Source organism: Palaemon carinicauda, chromosome 9 (genome assembly GCF_036898095.1).
Source record: "Palaemon carinicauda isolate YSFRI2023 chromosome 9, ASM3689809v2, whole genome shotgun sequence".
NCBI lineage: Eukaryota > Metazoa > Arthropoda > Malacostraca > Decapoda > Palaemonidae > Palaemon > Palaemon carinicauda.
In genome coordinates this window covers 147,632,159-147,656,864 of record NC_090733.1, presented here as the reverse complement: position 1 = coordinate 147,656,864, position 24,706 = coordinate 147,632,159, and the positions used below count along the sequence as shown (strand labels likewise).

The window sequence follows — 24,706 nt, the reverse complement described above, 5'->3', positions numbered from 1 at the left end:
TTGTCTTGATAATAATGCAGAGAACTATTGATAGGAGTAAAAAAAGAATTTTCAACTAATTGGAGGTGGGGGTTACGTTGCTATAACCCAAACTTTGGGAAGGAAGCAACATGAACAATTGTGGGGGGGGGGGGGGGGGGAGGGTACAGAAATAAACTTTATTGCCGAGTGTTGATACTTGGTCATGGTATAAGAATTATATCTAAATTTGGGTTGGGAGTATGTTATGGCCTTGAACACAAGACTAAATTCACCTAAACACAAGGAATATTGAAAGCATTCCTCAGTTCATCACTTTAATGAAATGAGACAACTGGTCATATTTACAGTTCCATGGAAAATGTGATATTTAGTCAGCATGACATGAATTCATACAGCTGTGGTAACAGGTACAATTATTCTTTCTTAAACTAACTTTCATTATCATTTTAATGAGTATTCATGGCATTACTATATAAGATTCAATTTAAGTAAACAAGTTAACAATGAATACTTATATGCTCACTGACTGGACATGAATTTTAAAAAGCCTTGTTACCAACATTATGAAAGTCCTTGCATGTTTCTATTTTTCTTTGTCTACATAATTCTATATAATCAAAGACTCAGGAAATGTAAGGAACAGAGGAAAAATTCATAATATTTTAGTGTTCTGATCTGTATAGCAAACTCTGCTGGCTGACAATATGAAAATAAGTGATAACCACAACTATATATGAGATGAATGAAAGGAAATATATATTAAAAAAAAAAAATGATGAATCGAATGTTACCGCTTATGTAAAATAGCTATACTTTAAACTAAACACAAAACAAGCTAATACTATGTACATACTGCATGATTTTGGTGACTATGATGCAAGTGCCTATACATGGGCACAGGTTATGGTGATGTGGACACATTACTAGTCGATGTACACTAGGCTAGTGACCAAATGACAAGCTATAAATAGAACAGGGATGTGATGCTATAAACATGAAATGATAATTTACAGGTACATTTAGATGAGGAGAAAACTGCTCAGTTGGTTCAATTCATAAGTGTACAGCATTTATGAATGTGAATAACAACTTTTAAAAATGTTATTTCTGGAATCTTAGCAGGTCAAAGTGTGCAACCATAACAAGGATAGAAAAAACACATGGCAGAAATAAGCTGCAACTCATGGTTACATTTATCCTACTATTGCTCTAAAATCTGCTATGATTTTTCCAAGAACTTTGTATCTGGAACCGAGAACGAAGTAAACTTAATATTCTACATTTCAAGTATGAGATCAATACAGCATTCCTTTTATAAGCAAAAAACATAAGTATGAATGTGTTACAGTAAAATTAGTAATGTGAAAATGAAAGGTTAATGACTTGAAAGATGTTAATGAAAGTGTAAACAAGACAGTGGCAAAGGTGCAATGGGACTGGGGGAAGGGGTGCGAGCCATGTTTAGATTCTTATAATAGACAAATCAAAAAGGAAGATATCTTATAAAGGGTACCCTAATCAACACGCAAAATAGGTGAAGCATCCTTGGATCCTACATACAGTAACACATCCAAGATATGAAAAATCCAGTCTTGACATTAATTCTAGACACACACTACTTTTCCTCAAACATTAAGATACCCTTTCTACAAGTTTTATTAAAAGAAAAAAAAAATAAATAAAATCTAAGATAATCCTCAATTGTCAACGTATCTAACATTTCAAAACTATGTTCCACACAATGACCACCAAAAAAATAGCCAATTTAATGTGGCAGATACTACACCAATTACTGCTCTTATCGTTTTCACTAAAAACTTGGCAGAAAAATATCATTCCAGTCATTATATAATCAACTTTTTCTTTTGCAAATACGAACATCCTATCCAGCATTTTACGCAATAACGCCAACACAAAAATACCTTAAATATGTACATACCTATATATATATATCCATTTCTTTTTAAAAGGAAGTCCAGAAATTATTATGTAGAAGTCTCTATGTCAAATAATAATAATCAGTATTAAAGACTAATATCTATTTGTACGACTTTGATTGGGATGTGCTTTCCTCTATCTCAAAACAGCTTCCATCTGACCCCCTTGTACATCATCAGTATGAGAAAACATATGCATGGGTGACTGTGCATTTGGTGTCTGAGGAACCAACTCATGTGGTTCAATGAATGGGGCATCTGAAGCCATTTCATGATGTAGCACATGCACTGAAGTCCCCTCATGCACATGCTCTGGTACAATGGACGTATGTAATGAAGATACAGAGGTGACAGGGGTGACTGGATGGAATTCTATACTGCTGTGAATATTTTCATTTCCTGCAACTTCTGGCTGACTTCCAGGTACAACAATCTCTTGAGAGGGCAGCTGCTTCAAGTCTGTACTATTCTGGGAAAGAAACTGCGTTGCTTCCATTTCTCGAAGAGAAAGCTCTTCAGTTTCCACATCTTGCAAACGATACTCTTCAGCTTTCATGTCTTCTAAAGGAAGCTCTTCAGCTTCCATACTTTGCAAAGGAAGCTCTTTAGTTTCAAAACTTTGCAAATGAAGCTCTTTAGTTTCGATGCAGTTTGTCTCCATTTCCTCTTGGGATACACAAGACTGATTTTCAGATGAAGAACTTTCTCGCTCTACACAGTCATATAGCATATTCTGAGATGGCTCAATATTAACCTCAACAGAAGAAACCTGTGAAGATGGGGATGCAGTTTGTGGAGGGGAAGAGGTTGGAGGAGGGGACGAATTAAGTAATTCTGCAATTTGTTCTTCTGGTGCCAAATTCTTAGAAGAATCAGTTATATGAGATTCTTTGACTTCTGAAGTTATATCTTCTAAGAGTGTATCATGGTCAAGCATTTCAGAGGATTCGCTGGGAGTCTCATCCATATCACTCACTTCAGATGTTCTTTGTCTATCTGGGCTTAGCCTTTCTGCAATTATTTCAATTTCATCATCATCGTTGTTATTACTTTTTAAAGTCCCATTTGACAATTTAACAGCTACCTGTGGTTTCATTGCATCATTAGAGGTACTTTGATTTCTGTCCGGCAGGGAGGTTACATTGAAGTTCCTGGTATTTGTAGCATTATTTGTATTCTTACCTATATTTGGGCTTACTTGCATCCACTGTTTTGAACCAGGAGCATTTTTTCTCTGTGGACTAAGAGACATCTGTGGTGTCATCTTTGGTGTAATTCGCTGCTGTGAACTAGCAGGGTTAATCTGAACAAGAGGTATTGCAGGTGAACCCTTAGCATATTGTAAATTAGGCCTAGGGCCTCGTGGTCCATTCGGATATTCTCTATATCCAACCACAACAGAACTCTTTGAGGGTAACATCATCCGTGCAGTTACTGAGGGTGTAGTTCTCTCTACTCTTGTTGCAGTAAAAGTTGCACCAACACCTCTTCTCTTTAAACTTGCTACTTCACTTGCATTATTACCATTAACCAGATTGACTTTGGGTGCAATTGTTACACTTTCTTTACTAACTGCTGCTCTATTTCCAGGCACTGAAATAGTCGTACCAGCTAATCTCAACTTTTCTAACAGTATATCAGAATCACTCATGCCTGCTTTTTGGGGAATATTCTGCTTCAGAGGGGTTTTCATGGTTGCTTGATTTGACAATACATTTCGAGGCCTTCCTATAGGTCTGGGTGCCATGGAGACAAATGACTTTCCTGCAAATTTTGTATTCTGTTTATTTTGATATTTCCCAGAATTTGGACTATTTGCTTTTGCGGGGGAACTTCTTATTGGCTGAAATTCGTTCATTCGAGGGCCTAGGGAATGAATTACTTGCTTCATGGGACCACGTCCTATGTGCTGAGAAACTTGCTTGTTAGCAGTGTTGCTGGAAGAAGGAATAGCTACTTTCATTTGCATATTAGGTATTGGTTGCAGAGTTGGCTTCATTTGCATACTACCGGCTGAATGAAGAACTGGCTTAATCTTTGTACTAGGAGAGGGAAGATTGTTCATCTTCTCTAGTACACTACTAGCTTCCTTATTTTCCTTTTTCACCTCCTCACTTCCACAACCAGGCTCTGACTTTACTTCTTGACATCCTTCTACTTTAATTTTTCCTTCTACATCCCCTGATTGAGGTTCACTAGTTTTGCTGCATTTTTTCAAATCCTTTGAACCTTTAACTTTACTCATTCTGAAAGACTTCAACAAACTAGTTTTAAAAGCTGGAAAATCTTCATTCCCATCATTCTCTTGTACATGTTCCACAGGAATGAGATCCTCAATATCTGAAAGGGCTTTACTAAGTTCGTCTTGCAATGGATTTTGATCATCCATCTCTTCATCACTGTCTCCTTCGAGACTTTCTATTTTGGGAGTGACTGATCGAGCCATGGCTGATGGTATGCCACCCCTTTCAGCATCAGCATGCTTCTTCTTCTTTGCATAATATCCAGATGTCCCAGGCATAGAACGTTTCATAGAGTTGAAAGGAACAGGGGAGACAGATTCAGAATCTGGAAAAAAAAATATATGATTAGCTAGAGCTGTTCAGGAGTTCTATGGGAGATCAATCCCTCACGAAACTATTTATAATGAACAAAATGGACAAAATAAAACATTCCTAAACATTTAAAACAAATACTGTATTTAAAAAATATGAGATGCATACTCCTTCCAGAGTTGGTTTATACAAAATATTAGTATAACTAATATTATTAAAAATTTTCAAGGAATGAAGCGAGAAAAAAATTAGTGAGAAACTGCCATATAAAATGAATACACTTTCATGCCATGTACTTAAACATACATTTCACCAGATGCACTTGAGCACACTTGCAATTAATTTATTAATATTTTCAAATAATTTTTTACAATGCTGCATATAAAAATATATACCTAAGTCAAAGATATCAAAAAATAAACAATGGTAAAAAACCTAAAGCTTCAGGCCAGGAGCCTAATGAAAGTCAGACTGGGCAAGGGTAAGAGGTTATTACAATAAGACAAAGAAAAAAAGAATCCTAAAAAGAACAAAAACAATACTGGAAGTTTATATAAACTTCCAGTATAAGCACTAATTAAAAGTAATTGGTAAAAATTGACTAAAGATAACATACTTGTCTGTTAAATTATTAGTTTAACTGACAAAATATATTTGCAAACATTTGGTAAGAGCATAGGCTTCCTCTTTTTTTTCCCTTATAAATTAAGTTTTTGAAGAATCTTAGTTACAAAGCATCAACTTAGTACAAATAAAACATATTTTGTAACAGGTACGTAGACATCTTACTCTACTAGAATTGGAATAGGATAACTAAATTATTAGGTACCTTAAATCTCAAGAATATTACATAAAATTTCCATCAGAAAAAAGCAGTCAACATCCATTTATATTCAACTTCTGTGTGTGTGTGTGTGTGTGTGTGTGTGTGTGTGTGTGTGTGTGTGTGTGTGTGTGTGTGTGTGTGTGTATATATATATATATATATATATATATATATATATATATATATATATATATATATATATATATATATATATATATATATATATTTATATTTCACTGGTTTTTGAGGACAGGTGTTCTATATTCTTCATATTCTAATTTCTTTCTTGAACAATAGTTTTTGGGCACACAAATTAATCAACGTAAATTACAATAATACCATATATACTCTTTCAACACTAGCAATCTCGCATATTGTGCGAGCACCAAAGTTTCACCCATAACAAATTATTTTATCATGGATGCCGTGAGACTTATTTATAATAAATTAGTCTCTTTTTCTCCCCCTCTTTATCCCAACTTACAGTTCAGTAAGTTAAAAAAGCCAAAGAGAATGATAAAATTATCCTTAGCCCCTTCACTACGAGGCCTCTGATCCACCACTCAAGCTATATAAGAGATTTATCACCAACGGATATACTTGCTCATTTGCTCTACAATAAGCTACATTTCCGTGTTAATTGGTTTTACTACAGTTCAGAATAAATTTATTTAATAAAATAACTCCATTGTATTTCACTCTAAATAACCCAAATGTTTTTTTTATTCATTGTGAAGTGATATACTATTTTACAAGAAAGTTGTTTTATGGAATATTTCTAAATAATGGTAAAGCACTGTGATTTTGTGTTAAAAAAAAAAAAAAAAAAAAAAAAACTATACATTGAAGTGACTATCACTATGAACTGGATCATTCCTGTTTTGTGTATTTCACTGCCTTGGAAATAGAGACTGCGCATGTAAGAACATGACTACTGCGTAGATGGCAATAGATGGAAATAATGACAAAAGGTTAATTTTTACTAGAGAAAACAAAGAAACAATACTAATATGAAATATATATGACATGAAGATAATGATATTTTGTAGAAATGATAGTTGAGAAAAAAAAAGGAATAAAATAAGTAAAAACAAATTTGATGTGTCAACATTTTGCAACACTGGTAAAACGTTTTGCTTATGTAAGTGGGACTTGTGGGAGTTAAAGGTGGAGAATTGAAGAACCTTTTTTTTTGTGCTTTGAACATAAATTCAATATAGAAATGCACTAAAATAGACCTTACATAATCATAAATTACAAGTACATTGGTAAATAGTAGGGTTGAGATATAAGGATCCCTACACCTCTGGGGGAGAGGGGGTTTAGTAATACCTCAGGTAGGGAATGTCGCCATTGGCTAGAGTGTGGTGTGATTCGATATGGCAACATAAAAACAGACAAATAACAAGAAAACAGACCAAAATAGCTCTTAACACAATCGGAAATAAAGGCTAGAATCCCTAAGACTTTGTTGGTTGGCTGTAGAAAGAAAGAAAAAAAGGAGAAGCTGATATCAGGGAGGAAATTTTTTAGTGAAATTTCCAGTGTGCAAACTCCGTGTTACACAACCATGTCCTATAATCTTTTGTAGCATATAAGTAATTTTAACTTCGATATGGATTATACTAAAGCCTGCAATATTGATAATGATGTATTCAGACGTCACCATTTGTTTCAACCCGACTTGTTTTGATGTATACTAACGTCATCACAGCAAAGGGGTTAACTCATACGGGTATTAACAACCAAACAAAAACTCACCATCTTGTTATTAACAGTCAATAAGGAAAACAGCTGTGTTGCTTGCATTTTAGCTTTTGTATTATAGTAAACAACTACAGTAGTTGTTCAAATGACGTTGAGTAGAATGCCTGATATATTTTGCATTACAGTATACCTTTTTCAGTTTATGAATAGGTAAACCAAAAACTACCAAAAGAATTGAAAGAAAAATTCAATTAATTTCCTAAGTTTTGTCATCAAGCATTGTGAAGACTATAAAAGTATTTTGTATCATCAATAGGGAAGAAACACCTCTAAACTTCGCTATGCCCTTAATTGACAGTAAATACATTGAGAAAAAATATTTTTTTTTATTAAGAATTACAATAAAACGATAGTTCAAGTGATAATTGCCTCTTAACGAAATAAAAATTATTTTGTTGTATGCCTTAATCAGCTGATTTGGAAAGCATAGATGGTAGTCTTCAACAGATTACAAACCCAAACAATGGAAAAGATATATATTCGCTGTGTTTTCATTTCATAATACATTGCAAATAAGTGAATGTAAAAATTACTATAGGATATAGTATTGCATCATTGTCTTTAAAATCCAGTTTATTTTAAATACAACTGTACTTTTTGGCCTCCATAAATGAACATATAGTTTACTCCCAATGCTATTTGGAACTTTCCAACCCTTAACCCCAAGGCGTTTTTCTTTTTCAAGCAAGTTTTGCAATATTTTCTTTTTTTTAGGTTGCGCTGACAGTCTTAATTTTTGTCATAGAGAGGTCAAGTTGGTCTCATTATTTTTGAAAATACCCGAAGTTTCTCATAGATAAAAAAAAAAAAAAAAAAAAAAAAAAAAAAAAAAAAAAAAAAAAAAAAAAAAAAAAATTGCAAATGGCAGCTTTTTACAACAACGTACCGATACGTCCATGGGGGTTAAGGGATGAGTTTTGTGAAACGTACCAGTACGTCCATTGGGGGTAGAAGGGTTAGTGGCATGATGACCTGGGTGAGCAGTACGTTTGTTAATGAGTATTCAGACATTTTTTTTTATTTATGTATACGTAAGGATGTATTTACAATAAAAGTTTTAGCTTAAAAAGTGGAACTCCAAAAGTTCAAACTCGCACCAAATGTTTTTATGTTGAACAGACTTACATAAGTCCTTTTATAATTTATATAGAATATGTTTTAATGTTAATGTTTTTAAGATATTTTAATTTTCATTACTTCCTTATCGTTTATTTATTTCCTTATTTCTTTTCCTCACTGGGCTATTTTTCCCTGTTGGAGCCCTTGGGCTTATAGTATCTTGCTTTTCCAACTAGGGTTGTAGCTTAGCTAATAGTAGTAGTAGTAATAATAATAACAGGTTTATGAGTATTAGATTTACAAAAGGTAAAATTTATGAAGAAATATGAATAACTTAAAAAAGATCAGCAGATTTTTGTTACTTTGCGGTTTTTCAGCAAGGGGGGGGGGGGGTAAAATGGAACAACCGCAATAGCCAAGGAAATCACAGTACTGTACATTATATCGAAAAGCTACTAATGTAAACTCTCAACTTCATAATTTTTTCCACCAGAATATCATTAATACAAACCACAAGTTAAAGGTGTCTGGTTTCAGTTTCATCAGAGTAGATGTTCACCAGAATGTCAGCCAGGCAAGCCTAACCACCCACTGTGGGGCCCATGCACAGCAGTGACCTTCCCAGTAAACAGCTTAAACTCACAATCCCTGGTGTGGATCAATCTGCCGCCATGTGAAAGCTAAGCAAATACGTTACCACAGTACAGTACTAGCCAGAAGGCAAGTATCTTAACCTTATAATTTTCCCAACCACTGTAATATCATTAAAACAAATTAGTATTAGTAATTCTATTCTTAAGAGTTCTTGATGGTAGCGCCTTTTTATTTTTATGAAATTAATTTCATCAAGAACTTCTATCATAATTTAGTATTGGATGATAAATGCAAAAAGCATTTACTACCGTATATCCCCGTGCCATAAGATGCACTCCTTCCCCTGAAAAATGCCCCGCAAAATCACCCTGTGTCTTCACACTAAGATAAAGTTGTATACAGGTGTTTGACAACCCACAAGACACCTCAGCAGTGACATAAAAACACTCGAGCAACGGACATAAAATACACTCCTACAATTATTATTCAAAAGTAATTTTAATGCACTTTAATTAATAAAGGCAAAAAGATATTTGTTTTTGTTTTGTTGGCCAGTTGATGATTTGTCAGTGCCATCTACTTGCAAACATGCCAACTAATGGCATTCAAGCAGTATGCAAGTATTTTTCTCAGGTTTGGTTGATATTTTGTAATAAAGCAATATTTTGGTAATAACTTTGTTGCATGGGTTACAAAATAATACAGATAGTTGTTGCTGAACAGAAACTTGAATAAAAACATCTCACTGCAAGTAAAGTGCAGTGTTACCAAGTTAGCTGTAAACTAACTAGACCTAGTCACAAAAACGGCAGAAAAAATATTCCGACTTGTGAAATTTCTAGAATCCTTTATTTAATCAAAATTTAATTTTGTATGAAACATGTTCATAAGGAATTTGGTAAAAATTACTGGAATTTTAATTTTTACCAAACTTTGATCAGGAGTATTTGGCAAATTGGCAAAACTGGTTTTATGTAAACACAAACACTTGAAAACATTGTCACACATGGTAGCAACTTTGACTGGTTTAGTGGTTTTTTATTTGAATATATAATAAAATTGAGATATAGCAGGTTTACAGCTAATCAATATTCACCTAACACATTTCATAATACACCTAAATTATAAAAATTTACTGCCTCAAAACCAAAAAATCACACTGGAGAATTGCCGCCTAGGAATTGCTGCTACGATAGGTTATAAAATCCTCAATTTTTTTTTTCCCCTCCAAACATTACTAGGTTAAATATATGGTGTCTTAAAACTTGTAGTGGCTTGTGTCACAGGAAATATGGTATAATCATTAGAGAGAGAGAAAAAAAAAAAAACATGGAGAAAATAATCGTGTTACCCTTACAGTACCACAAAAAAGTCATAGGGAATCTTGGGGTTTGCCCAGATGAAAAAACACAACAAAAGAGGACTTTCCTTCTCTTCGCTCCTCCTGGCCTGACGAGGGATTCAGCTGAGTTTTTATGGTACTGCTAGGGTGCCACCAAAAATGAAGCTTTACATGCTTAATCCCCTATTGCCAAAACTCAGCGGTCACCAAGGCAACTGGAGTAAGCAGCAGAGCCTATTGGAACTGCGTCACAATCGCTCACTATTCATTCAAATTTCTGGCATGCTCTCTATTATTAGTATCCAAGCTACAACCCTAGTTGAAAAAGCAAGATGCTATAAGCCCAAGGGCTCCAATAGGTAAAAATAGCCCAGTGGGGAAAGGAAAAAAATAAATGAGAACAAATTAACAATAAATTTTTCTAAAAACAGTAACAACGTTAAAACAGATGTCGTATATAAACTATAAAAAGACTTAGGTTAGCCTGTTCAACATAAAAACATTTGCTGCAACTTTTAACTTTGAAGTTCTACTAATTCAACTAAGGAAGATTATTCCACAACTTGGTCACAGCTGGAAATAAAACTTCTAGAATACAGTGTAATATTGAGCCTCACAATGGAGAAGGCCTGGCTATTATTAGAGTTAACTGCCTGCCTAGTATTACAAACAGGATGGACTTGTCCAGGAAGATCTAAATGTAAAGGATGGCCAGAGTTATGAAAAATCTTATGCAACATGCATAATGAACTAATAGAACGACGGTGCCAAAGATTAATATCTAGATCAGGAATAAGAAATTTAATAAACCGTAAGTTTTTGGCCAACAAATTAAGATGAGAATCAGCTGCTGACAACCAGACAGGAAAACAATACTCGAAACAAGGTAGAATGAAAGAATTTAAACACTTCTTCAGAATAGATTGATCACCAAAAATCTTGAAAGACTTTCTCAATAAGCCAATTATTTGTGCAATTGAAGAAGACACAGACTAATGCATTTCTCAAAAAAGAATCTGCTGCCGAGAATCACACCTAAAATTCTAAGTCATACAAAGTTAAAGAAACATCATCAATACTGCGATCGGATGTTGAGGAGCCACTGTCCTTGACCTACTTACAATCATACTTTGAGTTTTGTAAGGATTCAACTTCATACCACAGATCTACATTCAGGGGATGGAATTGATGCAAAGAGAGTAGCATCATCTGCATATGCAACAAGCTTGTTTTCTAGACCAAACCACATGCCATGTGTATATAGTATGAAAAGTAATGGGCCAAGAACACTACCCTTTGGAACACCAGATATTACATTCCTACACTCACTTTGGTGCCCATCAACAACTCATAGATCTAACTTAAAAAATCAATAATGATGCTAAGAAACGACCCACCCTCTCCCAACTGTTTCAGTTCGAAAACAAGGGCCTCATGATTAACCTAAAATTTTAAGTCATACAAAGTTAAAGAAACATTATCAATACTGCGATCGGATGTTGAGGAGCCACTGTCCTTGACCTACTTACAATCATATTTTGAGTTTTATAAGGATTCAACTTCATACCCCATAATTTGCACCATGCACTAATTTTAGCTAGATCTCTATTAAGGAATTTAGCAACCCCAGATCTACATTCAGAGGATGGAATTGATGCAAAGAGAGTAGCATCATCTGCATATGCAACAAGCTTATTTTCTAGACCAAACCACATGTCATGTGTATATAGTATGAAAAGTAATGGGCCAAGAACACTACCCCCATGGAACAGATATCATGATTCCTACACTCACTTTGGTGCCCATCAACAACTCTGAGATCTATTACTTAAAAAATCAATAATGATGCTAAGAAACGACCCACCCTCTCCCAACTGTTTCAGTTTGAAAACAAGGGCCTCATGATTAACTAGGTCAAAGGCAGCAATAAAATCAAGGCCAATCATACGAACTTCCTGACCCCAATCAAGGGATTTCTATACAGCATTGGAGATTGTAAGAAGGGCATCACATGCTCCAAGGCCTTTACGAAAACCAAATTGCAAACTAGGGAATAGATGATTACCTTCAGCGAACCTATTAAGACGTTCAAAAACTTTAGATAATATGGGAGTTATGGAAATTGGGCGGTATTCAATTGTACTTGAGCTACCACACACAATTATATAAAGGAGTAACATTACCAATTCTCCAAGTGCTATAAGTTCCTTTTTTTTGCTAACTTGCGCAAAATAACAGATAACTTTGAGGCTAAAAAATCTGCAGTTTTTACATCTATTCTCTTATAACCCAGAGCTTTCTTCACTTCATCCATCCACCCAAACCTTGGCCTTAATCTTGAACTTCTCCCATCAACTCTTGCGTTCCTCACCTCCTTCTGTGGATGGCCATTTTCCACTCTTTCTAAATGGCCAAATCACTTCAACTCATTCGTATCCACTCAAGCTGCGAATTCACTTCTTACACTTGTTCTCACCCTCACTATTTTGTTCATGACCATTACACTTGTTCTCACCCTCATTACTTAGTTCTTAACCCTATCTAATCGAGATGCTGTACACCCGCCATACTCCTCACACAATCTTGAAGATATTTAATTTCTCTCTCCATCACTTTCATTCCCCACAACTTCCATCCATATATCACAGATGGTACAATCCCTTTCCCATAAATAACTCTACATTGATTCCTACCCCCTTATTCTCCACCACTTACTTCACTACCTCCAGTACTATACATCCTTAATTTACAATCAGACGTATATCTGCTTCCACTCCACCATTTGCAGCAACAAAAGACCTGTACTTAAATGATCTAACTATTCAACTTGACATTTAACCAAGCACCACCCTCCCTTCGCATGCGTCTTATAACCTTACCCTTACCCACATTAACTCTTAACTTCCTTCTCTCACACACCCTCCCAAACTCTGTCAATAATCAACCTAACTTTTCTTCCAAGTCTGCAACCAATAAAGTACCATCCGCAAACAACTGATCAACCTTCCACTCATGATAACTCGCTCACTTCATTTTCTATCCTAACACGCTTTACTGCCTATATATAAAATCTTCACTACTTGCAACAACCTTTCACACTTCCAAATAACCTCATCACATTTCATAGCACTTCCCTATCAACTCAATCATAAGCTTTCTCCATACCCAAAAATGCAACATACACCTCTTACCTTTTTCTTAATATTTCTCTCATATCTACCTGAATGTAAAAATCTGATCTATACATCCCTGCACTTTTTAGGATTGCATCCTGTTTTATCCTAAATCCTACAACTTAGCACTCTACCATACATTTTTCCATCCACACTCGTCAAAGAAATACCCATTGAATTATAACAATCATGCACATCCCCTACCTTTGAAGATAAAGAGCATACATTTTGTATTTAACTTGATATCTTACAGAAATCACTCAACAAAAAAACTGAATAAAACCAATGAAAAGGAAACAGCTAGCATAAACATTATTAACTGCAACAATTGAAATTTGACCAATAAGTAATTGCATGTACGACAAAGCCACCCATTGGATACATGAGTGGAGCAATAAGATATAATAATAATAATGACCTATAAGGGAGTAGACATATAATGAAATAATCAACATTGTTGGGATCTTCAGCACAGAAAGAATTTCAAAGGAGCTACAGTATGCACTATGGGAAATGTCAAATGGTAGTCGAAGGTGTAATTATCAACCAGATACTGATAAAGTACTTGTTTCTTTATACTGCAACAGGCAATATTTCAAGTTTATAATTGTACAGTATGAAACAAATTGGGTATTGTATACTACGTATATATATCTTTAATTGGTCGTGCATAGCAAACCATGCCAATAGCCTACTGACGCTGCATGAGACACAATGGAACAATGCCATGTTAGCCCTTGTTGGTTGAGAAGGGATACTTCAGTCTTGCAAGCAATTTGAATGTGTTTGAGATGAAGTGTCTAAGGAGTATGGCTGGTGTATCTCGAGTAGATAGGGTTAGGGACTTAGTAGTGAGGGTGAGAACGGGTGTAAGAAACGAGTTAACAGCTAGAGTGGATATGAATGTGTTGAGGTGGTTTGGCCATGTTGAGAGAATGGAAAATAACTGTCTGCTAAAGAAGGTGATGAATGCAAGAGTTGAGGGGAGGAGTACAAGAGAAGGGCCAAGGTTTGGTTGGATAGATGGAGTGAAGAAAGCTCTGGGTGATAGGAGGATAGATGTGAGAGAGGCAAGAGTGTGCTAGAAATAGGAATGAATGGCGAGCGATTGTGACGCAGTTCCGGTAGGCCCTGCTGCTTCCTCAGGTCGCCTTGGATGACCGCAGAGGTAACAGCAGTAGGGGATTCAGCGTTATGAAGCTTCATCTGTGGTGGATAACTTGGGAGGGTGGGCTGTGGCACCCTAGCAGTACCAGCCAAACTCGGTTGAGTCCCTTGTCAGGCTGGGAGGAATGTAGAGGAAAGGTCCCCTTTTTTCATTTGTTTTGATATCGGCTACCCCCCAAAATTGGGAGAAGGGCCTTGGTATATGTATGTATAATTCACTTCTCAAAAAACACAACATAGGCAAAGATCAGCAAGCATATTTTTCTGTTAATTTTTGCAACAAGACGACGTGATTACAATAGCTTTATATATGAGGATTGTTTTTTCAAATAGTTTCACTCTCCAAGTGAAAGAATTTTAGCATTAGAACATTATTTTTATGATAATTCCTGTTTCAGATAAGCCAGCAGGACATCCACAGCACCTAGGTGATATGCATCCCAATGAGAAGGAAGTGTTCACTTTACAAAACATTTATCGGTGTTATGTAGAGTAAACATTGGATTTTTTATTTCTTATGAATAATTTCTAAAACATTTGTTGTTTTAGTAAATATTGTAAATTACTTAATGATAATATTTTCTGTTACATTAGGAAACTCCACTAATCACTATCAAGGAAACTTTAAAAAGCAAGGAAGACTTAGTTTACCATATACTGCAGTCAGTTTATATATTTAGCTTATTATGAGGATATTTGAATTATTTAAATACTAATCAGGTGCACTATGGATTCTCTAAGGAAACTAATGTTACATATATATTCCACAGACTAATGGAATGCCAAATGCTTGACCTCTGCAAACTTCAAAAAGGAAATCAGCCTACTGCGATCAACTGCTGGGCAGCATAACCACAAGAAAATTAGAAGATCTAACAGAAACCTAAATAAATATCGATTCACTATAACGCCCACTTGACAATGAGGGCAGTAGTCTTCAAACGCTTAAAAGCCAAAAAATTTTATATTTACCTATATCTTTATATACCAAGATTTTTCTTCATGATCTTTGATGACCGGTAATTTTCCTTGACATTTTTGAAAAATACAGATACACACTACTGCACAGTTACTAGTTAATGTAATTTAAGTAAGTTCTAAAAAATATTATGGTTAAAGTGTGATTTGGAACAATATTCATATAACAGGAAAAATATTGGCTATCGTATGGATTCAACTACTGTGTAACAAATAATAGAAGTAATTTGTATTATTCCCAGCTATACCAACCTGAGTCCTTTTAAGTAGGGAATATGTTTTCAATCCAACTGGAATGCCCACTGAAATGGTTAACAATAAGTCATGAGAACGGGGAAGGAGCACCACCACCCACTGTCGAAAGCTCTTTACTTATCACCTTTCGGTTTAGGACTGGAAAGGGCAGATGAGATGATTAGTTCAACTTAAAGGAATTAGCAGTTGTCCAAGCAATCTAGTACCAAGGGAGCTCCTTCCATCCCTGTGTGTGGGCAGACCCCCCCCCCCTTGTAACTCTCCTAAACTTTTCGCCAATGCCAAGGCAGCAGAGACAGCCTTGAGAATTAGAACCCTGACTAATGGCCATCTCAAAGGTTCAAATGGATACACCTGTGATTCTTGAGTGTGTGGGATATGCCTTCCTCAGGGGCCTGAGGTCCCAGGATACTCAAGACTGTTCGAAGCTCCTTACAAGTATAGAAAAGACTACCTCATTTCTTTCGAAAGGCTATACTCAAGGATAAGCAATAGCCTTGACAGCAGTAACTGGGAGGAGCTTCTCTCAGAAAAGGAAGATGGGAAATCCTTAATCTACCATACTGTAGAGATGAAACTACCGGAGAAGAATCCCTTCTGTGACATCAATTACACAGGATGGTCCATTGAGGAAGTGAAAGTCATAAGGATTATCTCAAGATCTGGGCGAAGCGGAATAGGATACCAATCGGAATGAGGGCATTTGAGAGCATCCCCACACGGTTGTTTAGCGACTTTGAACACTGCCCCTGGGTTTATATTGGGAAGAAAACAAGGGGAGCTTCTTGTTTAGCAGTGTAGCGAACAGGTCGATCCCCGGAGAACCCCATAAATCAGAAACCTCTCATTATGTCTTAAAAGAAGTGTCAGAAACAGAATCAGAAGTCAAACAGGCTAATGAAGAAGAGGAATTGGAAGTGAAAGAAGAAAAATTTTGTTTCCTTCTCTTTTCAACCCTCATCTCAGGCTCTATAAGTAAAGGTGTTGAGGTATGAGCAATCATGATAACGCTCTTTCATGGGGAGAAACCACGGGCTTCTCCAGCAGGAACCACTGTAATAGGAAGGGTTAGGAACACTCAGAAGGGCCAGCGACACAGATACATGCGGAATTACATGCATCGAGAGAGCAGAAGTTACGGGGCCCAGATCAACAAGCACAAGGATTAAAGTGAGGTAGGGGGAACGGGGGAGAACACAGGGATGACCAGATTAAGGGAGACACACACAATGCCAGGCACCGGGCCAACGCCGTTCAGCCAGGAAGCAACTTACTCCCAACTTCAGATGTGACACCTACATGATTAGTCATTGTAGTTAGGGGTGGGGTACACTGTGGACCTCACTGAAGCCACTGACCACACCTTTCAACACTAGAATCACCAAGGGAGACATTGACACTGGGACCCAATGATAGAGTTAGCCTTAGCTATCTGCTCCAAAACAAGTCATCCAGGCTTACCTGAAACACATATGGAGGCTCAAGTGTTCCTAGATCAAACACGTTGTCTAAGGTATGCACAAACAGAGAACCTCCTCCACCTCCCATGAGGTGTGGCAAACACTAGAGGAACCTTACAATCAAACAGGACCAGTAAAGCCTGCCGACATAGATCCTAGGGCTCCTTATTCCCAACACATACTCCCTGGGGACACAGCCTGGGGCATCTGTGCAGGAGAGGTGGTAGAAAACTGACTTGATGAACATCGTGAGGAAGAGAACCCAATTCCTCCCCACGGATATGATTGCGAGCAATTATGCCCCTAGCAAGAAGTACAAACTGTGCATCCACAGCCAGTTTGACAAAAACAATAAAAGTCAGCCTTCCCCACACGTAAGAATCTCTTCCCTTGCTTTACAACCATAGCAATCAACAGCTGAATTTACTTCCCAAAATGAACAGAAAATAAAGTTTGATTAAGGGTGCATCATTATGCCTGTTGTCATTGTGATTCAAACCAAAGTGAAGATGTGGAGGATCAATTTTTAATTTTTTTTTATTTCTAGTTTTTTGGCAAATTTGCCAGAGAGAGAGAGAGTGAGTGTGTGTGTGTGTCACAGAGTGAGAGGTAGTTAGTGTATTGACTGTTTGTTGTAAGAAAGACTTGGTATAAATGAGGTTGTTTATGTTTTTTTTTTTTTTTTTTTTAGCTAGGTTAGGAAAGTTGTGAATGTTCTTTTAGATTTGGCTGCAGCTAGAGGCAGTTGTGTGGTTTGAGTGCTGGACTACTATTTTGTATAATTTTTCGACCAGCGTGGAAGTATTTTGTTTATATTAACAGTAAGTACATTTTATTTATCTTTGCTAGGAGTGATTCTGAATAATAGAAAATGTTTATTATTTATCTTTGATTATAGTGTGATAGTTTAGTTAGCTAGGAGTGCTCGGAAGTGGTTTTCTTTTTTATTATGCAACCCGTAATTCCTCCTTTGGCTCTTTGGACTCCTTTTGGAGACTGCTTCTATGTGGAATTATGATTTTTGACCCTGCTAGTATTAGGACTTGGAACTGACTGCTCTTTTGAATTTGGATACAATCGGTAACCACTTTGCCTGTTTGAAGGAATTTTCTTTAGATGATGATGATTACGCATTAACCACCATAGATTGCTTCACTCACCAATGTGCCATTGATTAAGACTGTTCAGCTCATTTGGACGAGTGTCTGTGTCCTTATATTCATATACTTATTACATATTGGTTGTGGTCTATTTAATTGTAAGTTTGTAGGGTTTCTTGGTTTATATGAATGGTGTTACATTTTTTTTATATTTAGTATTAAGTTTATGATTAGTTTTAAGTATTTTGATTGTGGATGGTTTTGGTTTAAGCATTTAGTATTAAGAAATATAGTATTAAGGTTATGTTTTGTTTTTCTTGTTCTTTTGTCTAAGAATCTGGTTTAGCTAACGTAAGGGGAGTTTGTTTTGTTGAGACAATTGTCAGGGTGTGAGCTTGTTTTTGAAACATCCTGCCACAAAGAGCTTTCGACAAGTAGAGGTGCAAGGCTCCTTACCATTGCTCACAACCTGTTGTTAACTTCATTGGTAATGATTTCAACGGCAGTCCTAGCTCACACTGAAAACATTCCCTACTTAAAGGACGAAAGGTTTGTATACACTTAGGAGCAAATTAAAAGTTTTAACTAGTTATATTTTTCATGGGAATAACTTTATTCAAAGTGTACTCAATATATTCCTGTCTGACTAATTTTCCTTCCTTCAATTTTCACGCCCAGCTGGAGAATTAATTGTTCTAGTCAGCCCTCCAAGGGATGGGAAATGTAACGCTTTGGTCTCGTTAAGCTATTTTGTTATGAAAATAGAGCAATATTCAAAGGCCTTAAAGGACATACCACACTTATGATCATTCAACAATCACAGAACAATTGTGAAAGGACTAAGTGCTTTATAGATTTTAGAACAATCCCAATACAGTACACAAAAGAACATGCAAAAAGATTCATATCAATACAAATCTCATGTAAGGTTTAGGTGCCATACAAATGACAAGAGATAGTGTGAGCTTATCTTGATGTGCCTAAGATGGGATTTCCGATTTTGGGGTCTGTGAGGCCATTCAGCGCCAAGTGCAACTGGGGATAAAGGCTGCAGTTACACTATGAAGTAGAGGTTAGAAGATGCTGGACAGAAAGACAGAAGTAATGAATCAAGAATAAAGGTCACATAAAAGTATAAAAAGTAACAGCAGCTAGAGGGGCTAAATGTTGCAAACACACATAAAATATGCCTAAGGTACAAAGTGTCAGGCGCACTAACTGCACTTTTCTACCTATAGAATCAATCTGTCTAAGATTAAAGGAAATTATGCACTACTTTTACAACAGGAATTGAGACTGATAAAACAGACACTGCTAACCCAAAGTTTACAACAATGCCCATTTTAAAAACTATAGATTTTAAAATAATAAATATACTGTACATGGATATAAGATATAAATGAACAAATAAAATGGTGAATATTTCCCTACCCTATGTCACACAAAACCGTTCCATGAAAAATATTGGCCACTCACAAAAAAACTTTAGTTAATTAATACCCTCATGATTTTGCATTTGATATTCTCTATTACCATATGATTAAGTATTGAAGTCTTTAAATATGCTTTGCGCTGAGCCATAAAACGAAACATAAACAGTAGCAAAGAGCCAGGGATTCCTGCAAAGGAAGCGACAGTCAAAGAACACAAAGCAGAGCGGTAGATCCCTAAATTTTTTCTTAACTAATGTCCTTTATAAATGTCTTGTCATAAGAACTTGTGTCATTAAAAAACAATTTCAGCAGTCCTGTTGTATAAGGTTTAGTCTTTATATAATAGGAGTTTTACCTTGAAGAGGAGCAAGCCTATAGAATGTTTAAGAACAAAAGAATTATAAAACCCCTGTCGATTGACTGAAGAAATCTGACAATGGTTGAGAGAGAGAGATTATTTAGTTTTGTATAACTTCTAGAAATCGTCTCAATTTCAATGAGGGCTGTCCTTTGGACATTATTATTCCCGTTTTATATCTATCTCCCAGAAGAAATGAGCTACTAATGCAACATTAAAAAATGATCTTTCTTCTTTCATCTCCTTTCCCCCCAAAATCCCCATTAAAGTATGCAGCAGCATAAGCTGATAATGGTGTATATCAAAGTGAACATCCCTGCCAACACTTCCATAAATAAAAAAAAAAGTGTGATTTGGTAGTTTTGAATCAAATAAAATGAATGAATTAGGTTTTGACAACAGCAGCACAGAGAATTCCAGGGTTGGCTAGGGCACCAGCCAACCATTGAGATACTACCGCTGGAGTGTTATGGGGTCTTTTTATTGGCCAGACAGTAATATGTTGGATCCTTCTCAATAATTATGGTTCATTTTCCTTTTGCCTACACAGAAAGACACTCACACACACATATACACATACACCGAATAGTCTGGCCCATTCTTTACATATTTTCCTCTGTCCTCATACACCTGACAACACTGAGTTTACCAAAAATTCTTCTTACTACACTTTATTTGTTCAGTGGCCACTTTCATATTTTTAAGGGTAGAATAAACTCTTTAGAAGTAAGCAGCTCTTCTAAGAGAAGGACACTCCGAAATAAAAGCTTTGTTCTTTAATCTTGGGTAGTGACATAGCATCTGTACCATGGTCTTTCACTGTATTGGGTTAGAGTTCTCTTGCTTGAAAGTATACTTGGGCACACTATACTATCTTATTTCTCTTCCTCTTGTCTTGTTAAAGTTTTTATAGTTTATATAGGAGATATTTATTTTAATGTTGTTGCTCTTCTTCAAATATTTTGTTTTATTAAAGTTTTTATAGTTTATATAGGAGATATTTATTTTGATGTTATTGCTATTCTTCAAATATTTTATTTTTCCTTTTTCCCCCTCCTCACTGAGCTATTTTCCTGTTTAACTATTTTCCTGTTGGAGTCCCTGGGATTATAGCATCCAGCTTTTCCAACTAGGGTTAGCTTGGCAAGTAATAATAATAACAGAAACTGATAACTTGAAACTTGAAATAGAAGTCTATGAGAAAAACAAGTGTAGAGAGATCAAACTGCGTTAAGAATCAAAATGATGAAGTAAAGGATATAGCAACACAGAATCATGCTTTTGAAACATACCTGGAAAAGAAAGCAGCATTCATGCAGCATTTAAGTATCTGGAAAAGTTGTACAAGATGACTGAAAAATTGGCATGATCATACACACTTTTGGTAGAAGCAAGGGGTCTATCAACAATGATGGCCATGGTCACGAGATGGTAAGTGTGAAAAATGGCTTATAATCTACTGGAAAAACTTAGAACACAAAAGCAACAGACAAAGGAGGAACTACTGACAAACTAGACCACATACCTTATTTCAAAGGTACGTCGCCCTTCATCTAGGAAAATTCGCTCCTCTCACTGGAGCTCACTGTCCAAGATAAATAATGTCAGTAAGTTCAAGCATACGTAAGGGAAAATCTAAAAGGATACTAAAAGAGAACTTCTTAATATAACTCCAAACTTATTTCAAAATATCTCAAACCAGTTGGATATAGTAATTGCCAAATATCTCAAGTGATTACAAAATTTAGGGAAAACAAGGATACTTTACCTGATTAGCAATCTACACTAGCAAATTGCAAATTGAAAAGTTCATGCCCTCTTTATTGCTATCAGGGTCAAACAGGAGGGGAAAATAATCTTTAAAGCAGCTTCAAAAGAGAATAGCTCTACAAAGTTCATCAAGGGAGAGAAGAGATAATTTTACACGAGCAAAATTGCAAAAATACCTACACAAGCAATTCTTAAAACTGAACACCCAATTGTTGCATAAGCACAAAATATACTATCTTGAATTTTTAAGCACTATAAATAAAACCAACAGCATTTTTCTAAATACATGAAACCCAAAAAAAACCAAACATGCCATAAACATCTGTCTGATCAAACCAACTTTCACTGATTAAGTCTACATGTATTTTTGTTCCAGATAACACACTGGACCTCTGACCAATCCAGCTGGTTAAATCTTGCTACTGCACTAAAACAACTGTCATAAATCATTCAAGACAAGGATAGCCAAGGAACATTAACCAAAAGTGCCTATGTCATCCCAAAAACAAAGATATCAAAATCAACAGCGAGGAAATAACACTGACAGCTATAATTACACCCATCCTATAAACTCAAAAACTCAACCAAATTTATTTACCCTAATAGGAACAGTGAAAACTGAAGCAAGTTAATGAATCTGAATGGTTAAGAACTAAATTGTTAGAAAGGAAATCAAATCAAAAGGATGGAAGCTGAAGGGTCACTTATAGAAATCTTTAGCATTACTTGTGTTGTGATGCAGGATCCACACAGGTTTAACATATGGGAGTTCTGAAACACTATAATTGCAAACTCGCCCATTTAAACAAAACCTATTGAGACTGTGAACATCAATTGAAAGTATGAAAACAGTTCCCCAATCAAATAAAAACTACATCCAACTTCTCGGATACTTTTACGTACATATCATACAAACTTTCATTGCAAAGAAAAAACTGGATGACAACAGTGAGGCATTCATATTTCAAATTGTTTTCGGTAACAACAACTGGGATTATTCAAGGTGAAATTTGAGGATTTGCTATTTTCAAGAGAGCCTTGAGGGCTAAGTCGGTTAGTTCAGCAAGCTCTGACTTTGTAGAAGTCTGTGGCACAGATTCAAATTCGCAGCCAACCAGTCAGAGAGGCGGACGCTTTGCTATCCGTGTATACACCTCAGGATTATGTATGTAATCGACAGATAGGTTTGCTGAATAAAGCAAATGGGTGTTACAGACTAATAAACACATAAACAAAGCCACTCCAACACCTAAAAACAGACACCTCACGTCTCGAACTGTCAACCTGACCGCGCCAGGACTCCTCTCGCTGCTGGGAGGAAGGACGTTGGTGACTGGTACAACACATGAACAGGGCAGGGCAGCCAATCGGGACTACGGTGTACACAAAGCCCAAGCAAAGTTCTTCAAAAAGAAGGCAACCGTGCCTACCCCATACTTCAAGCATGAATGTTATTTATCTTAGATTTATAGAACATTGCACAAGGAGAAATTTATAAAACTGTCACTGTATTTACATCCTAGAGTTAGAGGAAAACATCTCTAACAAGCAAGAGGACATTGCTCTTATTTTGAGGTACTGTAGAACCTCGCAATAATGGACGCTTATTGCGGACTATATTCAGATCGTTCCCAGGTATTTACACTTATTTGTCTACAGGTAATAAAACTATTGTTACCTTACTCATTACTGGTATATCTTCATAATAAATAGCCTAATCGAGGAATAATTCTATACCAATGAAATAATTTTTTCTATGTGGGCCTTCTGACAAAATATAAACAGCTGATTTTATCGGCTGATTTCAAGCTACCACCTACAAGGATATGCGCACATATAAATAAAAAATAAATATTCTTAATAGGTGTAAAGATGATGTTATTGCAAATGTTATTCTACTTAATACATCCTTTGAAATTCAAAATAAACAAAATAAAGCCATTTCTAAATCATATTTTTCCTACATATAATGCCAAAAAGAAAACCATTGTTTTTCTACTTACATCACCAAACATACTGAACTAACACATTTACACATCCAATTGATAACTAATAAGACTAATGGTTTTTAGTAAACTATGTGTAAACTGTAGTAGTCTCTAAAGATATTGATATTTATTATAAGATGCTTTGAGTAAGTTTGTAAATTATGTATTCGACCCCAGCTGAGAACACGTAAACACCGTCAGCCAATTCAAGCTACCGTTATGAAGGATATGCGAACATATAATTAAAAAGGATTCTTAACATAATTTCCAAATTTATTCAAACAATCCTATAATTAATAACAGTTTTCATACAGTTTACTGGAAGGTATCCATATGGTTAGTTATCACTTGGAAGTGTAAATGCTTTCATTTGTTCATTCACTGGGATTTGCGATGACATAAACAAACAAAAGGGTTTCCCTTTTTGGTGTTGTCTATAAGGAAAATATTATACTGTATAGTATTGTCTTTATTATGTTTCTTTTTAATTTTGAAGCATACATCAAGTAAAACAAAATTTGTAATATCTTTATATAACCACAAACTAATATATAGGCCTACACAGATGGTTTCACTATTTAGCAGTTGTCTAATACCTTCTGATATGGGAGCAATCAAAACTTCCCTTAATTTTTCACATTCTTCTATCTAAAGTTTTATGCACAGATATCTACAATACATACATACATATACCAAGGCACTTCCCCAATTTTGGGGGTAGCCGACATCAAACAAAAGAAACAAAAAAGGGGATGTCTTCTCTCTATGTTCCTCCCAGCCTGACAAGGGACTTAACAGAGTTTGGCTGGTACTGCTAGGGTGGCATAGCCCACCCCGCCACATTATCCACCACTGACGAGGCTTCATAATGCTAAATCCCCTACTGCTGCTACCTCCGTGGTCATCCAAGGCACCGGAGGAACTAGCAGTACCTACCGGAACTGCGTCACAATCGCTCGCCA

General features: G+C 35.9%; 1 protein-coding gene and 1 long non-coding RNA gene across 4 annotated transcripts in view; one reads left to right on the top strand and one right to left on the bottom strand.

The window, feature by feature from the left end:
* Positions 1-17,618, top strand: part of LOC137647252 (uncharacterized) — a 188,585-nt gene extending 170,967 nt beyond the window's left edge. The window contains exon 3 of the long non-coding RNA XR_011045548.1: positions 15,173-17,618. This is a non-coding gene — a long non-coding RNA (uncharacterized lncRNA). The remainder of the gene's footprint in view (positions 1-15,172) is intronic.
* The window catches only part of LOC137647251 (uncharacterized), a 76,597-nt gene continuing 52,174 nt past the window's right edge, over positions 284-24,706 (bottom strand). For all 3 annotated transcript variants that reach the window (XM_068380641.1, XM_068380644.1, XM_068380643.1), the window contains exon 10: positions 284-4,487. In XM_068380641.1, the coding sequence (XP_068236742.1) occupies positions 2,056-4,487 (2,432 nt within the window). In that variant the 3' untranslated portion in view covers positions 284-2,055. The remainder of the gene's footprint in view (positions 4,488-24,706) is intronic.